Raw genomic sequence first — 6,026 nt, forward strand, 5'->3', positions numbered from 1 at the left:
TATGTGACCGTGCAGATCCCACTTGCCACTGTCTTCTCTGTGTTGGGTGGGTCAGGTGGGGACTCTGTGAAGAGAGTTGTGGTATGTTGCATGGATGGGAGGACTGCTCTAGGGTCAGTCCTTCCCGAAATAATGGTTTCTATTTTCTAGTGAAAAACTAAGATTCCAAAGTGCATATTTCCTTAAGTGCAGCACGGCTCCTTGTGGGCTGAGCCAAGGGTTGGGAGAGTAAACAGCTCCTACTTAAATATGCACAGAGGACTTTCCTGGTGTTCCTCTCAAGCCCCTACAAGGTCTTCTGTTACTATGTATGTCTTGTTGATACTGTGGGCTGTGGGAAGGAAAAAGGGAAAAGTCCACTCTAAGTAGGAATTGAGGAACGTGGAAAAGCCCCTTCACCTATAAGAAAGCTTCATTTGGAAATGGGCAGTTTGTCCCTGTGCCGTGTGTTATAAACGTCTCTATGGGTTTCTTCCACAGACTTGGTAAAATGTCTTTCTTCTCGACATGGATCAAAGCTATTTTTATCACTGCCCTGGCATTTCCTCATTATTCTGGTGAGTGCATTTTTTAGTACTGGATGAAGCATTTCACATTATCTTAGAAATGCAGCAAACAACTGCTATTATCTAGAAATGGAAGAGGTTGATTTATAGGGTTTATAAATCTTTAAATTTTTTTAAATGTTTACTTATTTACTGAGAGGGACAGAGAATCCTAGGCAGGCTCCAAACTGTCAGCACAGAGCCCAACTCAGGGCTTGATCTCACGAATGATGAGATCGTTACCTGAGCGGATATCAGGACTGAGCCACTCAGGTGCCCCTAGGGTGTACAAATCTTAAATTGACAAAATGAAACAGAGTATGTTAGAAATATCTTATAAAATTGCATCAGCGGTTTGCTTTATCTCATTTCCCACCTTAGAGAGGTGGAGACGAAGAGGTGGGTTACAATGAGTGGTAGAACTTAGATTTTGTTCATCTACAAATAAAGATATTTACCTTTTTTTTTTCCTTTTTGGAGGTCAGGTTCCATGGTTGCTAAAAGCAGAGTGTGAAAAGTAATGATGTCTCCTAGGTCTGACATTCCTTGAAAATCTAATTTGTTGTTTGCCAGCTCTAAATCAAGGCCTTGTGTAAGGAGAGAACTCATTGATTCCTCTGCTGACAACTTATGTTCCTTAAAGCCCAAGGTGGCCCATAAATTTCAGAATAAAGTAGCTTTGAGGTATTGGGTAGATCCCTGATATTATACCTGAGTACTAATTAATTAAATAATAATTAATTTTCATATTAAGTGACTTTTTGAAAAGCATATAAATGGCACCAAGCAAGCCATTGTCTTCTCCAACTAGGATGTCTCATCTATAAAAATGGGGGGGGGGGGAATGGAAACAAACCACAACTATAGTATCTTCACAGGAGGGTTTGGTGATTATTAAATAATACATAAGGCTGTTTTCACAGAATGAGATTAATTTGGGATTATGTTTCTATATTTGAATTTATTTTGTGAATTTACTGTTTTGATACTGCTGTAAAAGGCTCATCTCATTATTTGCAGGGTCCTTATTAGGCAATTTGCATAATACTTTGCTACTAAAATATATGGGTACTTCTCACCAAAGACTCTAATGGTTTTCTCCTCTTCCTCTTCTTATTTTTAATTTGTGTGTTTGTGGGTTGGTTGCAGAAACTGGTTTTGAACCTTCACCAGAAATTCATAGACTCGTAAGTTAATACTCATTACTTTGGGAATTGAAAAGGTAAACCTTTAAGTTTTATACTGTAAGTTTTAGCAGCAAGTTATGATATGTACAACAGGATGATTTTTCAAAAGTAACAAACAAACTGTGTTATTTATTACGCTGAGTTCAAGAAACAGAATCGTGCCAGCCATATAAAATCATTTGACATTAAAGACAAGGTAAAAATATCCCATTCCTTAAAAATTCCATTACTGGTCATAAGCCTTGTTATAGACAAGTGGCTGCTATGGATTAAGGGCTGCTTAAAGTAGAATTGTTTATCCTAGCAAAACAGGAAGATTAAAAAACCAACAACCCAATTTTTCATGTAACAGTGGGTAAAATAATAATTATCATACATTCACAGAGTGGATTCTTACATAGAAATGAGGAAAATGAGCTGCAGTTCCAAATGTGTGAACAGATAAAAGTTACAAAGACATTTAAAAAGCAGGTTGTGTAAGAATACACATATTATTGTTTATTTATGTAAATAGCCAGTATTGCCATCATTATGCACATTATATGCATATCTATACGGTTACATACACATCTGCAGATATGCAAACACTCATATGTATGAATTCATACAAGTGTGGTGATAATCTGAAACTACCAGATTATCTAATAGTGAAACTATTGAGAAAGATTTCTTGCAGTGTGAAATATGGTTGACTTTTAAACAGCCTAAGTCTAAACTGCATGGGCCCACTTACACACACATTTTTTACAAGACAGTGCAATCTTACGATTTTCTTAATTTTTCTTTTCTCTAGCTTAGTTTATTGTAAGAATATCATATATAGTATATATAACATACAAAATATGTGTTAGCTGGCTGTTGATATTATCCTAAGGCTTCTGGTCAACAGTAGGGTATTGGTATCTAAGTTTTGGGGGAGTCAAAAGTTATATGTGGATTTTCAACTGTGTGGGAGGGGAGGGTCTATACATCTAAGACCCTCATTGATCAAGGTTCAACTGGGGAAAATCTGATCCAAGTATGAGAAGTGGAGGCAGAGTGGCTGAATTCTAAAAACATATTCAGCCATTTGTATGTTTTTTATAAAAATAATGTTGGGTTCGTAGAAATATACTAATAATATTTTGTATGTAAGTGGACCGTGGGTACCTTGATGTTTATTTTTCAACCTCAATATAGAATATATTTATTCCATTTTGGTGTATGGTGTTTTGTATTAAGAATAAAGAACATTCGATTTAAAAAGTTCCTGATGCATTGTATGTTGTCTCTTTGTGTTTAACAGCCAAACTGTGATGTGTATGTACATCAGTTACATTTTTGCACAAGAGAAATGGATCCAGTCTGTGCAACCAATGGCCAAACTTATTCCAATATATGCGTTTTCTGCAGTGAACTATTGTAAGAACACAAGACTAAATATGGCTCTTCCGAAATAATAACTAAACCATCCTAAAATTATAGGAAAACCCATGTTTTTGATAGCCTCGCCACAGAAAATAACTACTATCTCTGTAAAAGCCTCAGAAACACACTTGTGCCTTTTCCTGAAATTCTCATTTCTAAAAGTAGTTTTGTATCAGACCTCTGAAATATAACTCTGCTGGTATTCTGTAAATGTAGAAATCAATATATTGAACTTAATTTAATTATTATTATTTACTAATGGCAGTCTAATGACTGATATAATTCCAAAGTCCAGATGATAAATGGTAGTCTCCATGATGTGGCTGCAAGCTAACTTGAGTATAATTGAGCAAGAAATCCTATTATGGCCTATAGTGACAGAACTCTGAAATCCATCACAGTGGATTAGCCCACTCATGCTAAGAAGGACTCCTCTGAGGCTCTCCTCTGTCTCTGGACCTCCATGACTTACTCCAAACCCTTCTTAGAAGCAGGGCATTCTGGAACCTTCCATCTAAACCCCCTTCATGTATCCGTCATTCAAAAGGAGTGAAGTTGTGTCAAGCTTTCTGCCTTGCCAAAATGGCAAATATCACAGATATATCCTCTCATTTAATCTGAAAATCTCTAATCCTCTCCTCTCTTGGCTCTTTGCGGGTTCCAAGACCGAGTCAGGACTGAGTGTGTAGGAAGAGCTAAGCAGCCTCAGGTGGAGGGAACATGGGCAGGGTTGCAGGGCAGAAGCCCATCTGCTTGTGGCACAGCCTCTCCACACTGTCCCATTTTCAAATGCTCCTCATTGAGAAGCACTTAGTGAAATACTTGGGTAATTTTAAATGTTCTTTTAATGATTTCTTTTTCTTTCTATTTTTCTTTCTTTGCAGCGAAAGTGGTGGAGCGTTTGATTTTAGTCATTATGGTAGATGCTGATTCTGCCTGCGCTACACATTCCAATACCTTTTATTGCAATCCAATTTTGTGGTAGATTCTACAACCAGTTAGAACGGCCTCAGTCAGAGTTTTAAATTCCTAGAAAATCATACAAAGACTTCTATGGCATATAAGATGGAATATAGGATGTTGAAGAATTTTTCCATGAGCCTATGATTGAAAGGTTTTCCTTCTCTATGTTCAATTATTCAATGACAATTGAAAAACTATCTTAATTTTGTATTTCTTAACATAAAACCTAATACAACTTAAAATAATAAATATTTCAATCAATCCAATGTTCAGTGATATTATCCTTATTAAAATACCTTTTTCTTCTTTGGTTACTGGGTGAAAAGACATGAATGCTTCTAGTAACTATAATTAAGGAAATCTTTTCAAAAATGAATAAATAATACATTATTTGTGCATTTATTAAAAACACAGACACTTGGGCTCCTCTATATCCTAAAGAATCAAAACCTCCAGGAGAGGGATCTGAGAACTTGAATTCTAATATGTACTCCCGGTTAATCTTATGATTACAAATGTTAGGCAATAAGGACTTAAATTCTAAAACATAGGTCTGTCTATCATTGCATGACTTGGAGATCCTATTCAAAGATATCATAAAATTTCTGAGGTGTGGGAGAAAAACTATATTCTTTCTCTCTTACAAATCAGTCAAGAGATAGGTTGGTGATCCTGGGGTACCAGGCAGCTCTGCCTTCATCAATGCAGTCTATCCATTTGTTGTCCAAGTCTGATGTGTCTCCATTTCTTTCATCTCTCAGCCCAAAAGAAGCAGGCTTTATTTGGGTGGCCATGTGTTCATTTAAAGTTTGATTGTAATGTAGAATTACATTCTGTACATTTGCAGAAATGTAGATTGATTACTAGAAGATAAGTATCAATCTACTACATTATCAGGCCTGCTCTCCTTTTCACTAAACATTTCTACCTCTAGAAGAGTGATCTATGTGGGAGTCACATATTCATATACATCGTTAGTATTAATTCTCTGTTGTTGTTTTTTTTAAAGTAGGCTTCATGTCCAGCATGGAACCCAACATAGGGCTTGAAATTCACGACCCTGAGATCAAGACCTGAGCTGAGATCAAGAGTCAGATGCTTAACCGACTGAGCTGCCTAAGCACCCCATACATCTTTAGTATTAATTCTTAATGAAAGTGTCCAGTAGAATGTAGACATTAGAGCTATGTCATAAAAGTGCATTCAGCTGCTTTCATAGCCTTTTTCATTATAGAGGACACGTATAAAAAACGTCATTCAGTGAATGCCGGTAAATGTATACATGTATTGTTTTCCCTCTTATTTAACATATTATTTTTTAAAAATCACTCCTATCTTGAGAAAAGTGGGTAAGCAAAGCAGATACTACTACTGTCTTCTAGGAACTTTGGGTTACTTGGTGGAAGTTAGTATCCATCAGCGATGGGAATTCTGCCTCCCTGCATAACTATTTTCCACATAAGCTTTGTAAGTTAGCTTCCCACATCCCCCATGTTATGCAGCTTAGTTCTTAAAGGAATCTCGTGACATCAGCTCTGTATTTTAGCCATAACAAAAGTGAGACACAGGAAATTTAACAATATTTAAAATTTGGCATGTGATAAAGAAAATACAGTGTTTTCTTATATCGAGATAAAATTCACAAAACTTAAAATTTGCCATTTGGAAACATAAGATTACATATTATATAGCATATATTCATTCACAATGTTGTGCCGTCATCATCACTAATTGCAACACTTTTCCATCATCTACTTCCTTCCAAAAAACAAAAAAAAAAACAACCACATAATTCCCAATTGCCCACCTATTAATTCCTGGCAACCATTCATCTATTTCTTGTCTCTGTGAATTTGCCTATTTGGACAATTCACATACAGGAATCCTACAATATGTATTTGATTTTCTTTTTTTTTTTTTTTTT

The 6,026-nt window shown here is 36.0% G+C and overlaps 1 protein-coding gene across 2 annotated transcripts; it reads left to right on the forward strand.

Moving 5' to 3' along the window:
* Positions 1-277: 277 nt before the first annotated feature.
* On the forward strand, positions 278-4,359 carry LOC125935168 (sperm-associated acrosin inhibitor-like). 2 transcript variants are annotated; one of them, XM_049648855.1, is made up of 5 exons: positions 278-308; positions 481-557; positions 1,695-1,732; positions 3,018-3,133; positions 4,024-4,359. In XM_049648855.1, the coding sequence occupies exons 2-5, from the start codon at positions 491-493 to the stop codon at positions 4,067-4,069; spliced, it is 267 nt and encodes an 88-aa protein (XP_049504812.1). In that variant the 5' UTR covers positions 278-308; positions 481-490; the 3' UTR covers positions 4,070-4,359. The 2 variants fall into 2 exon arrangements, with proteins under 2 accessions (XP_049504812.1, XP_049504811.1); XM_049648854.1 differs by lacking the exon at positions 278-308 and having other exon boundaries at positions 321-557.
* Positions 4,360-6,026: the final 1,667 nt, after the last annotated feature.

Source organism: Panthera uncia (assembly GCF_023721935.1).
Source record: "Panthera uncia isolate 11264 chromosome A1 unlocalized genomic scaffold, Puncia_PCG_1.0 HiC_scaffold_17, whole genome shotgun sequence".
Taxonomy (NCBI): Eukaryota; Metazoa; Chordata; class Mammalia; order Carnivora; family Felidae; genus Panthera; species Panthera uncia.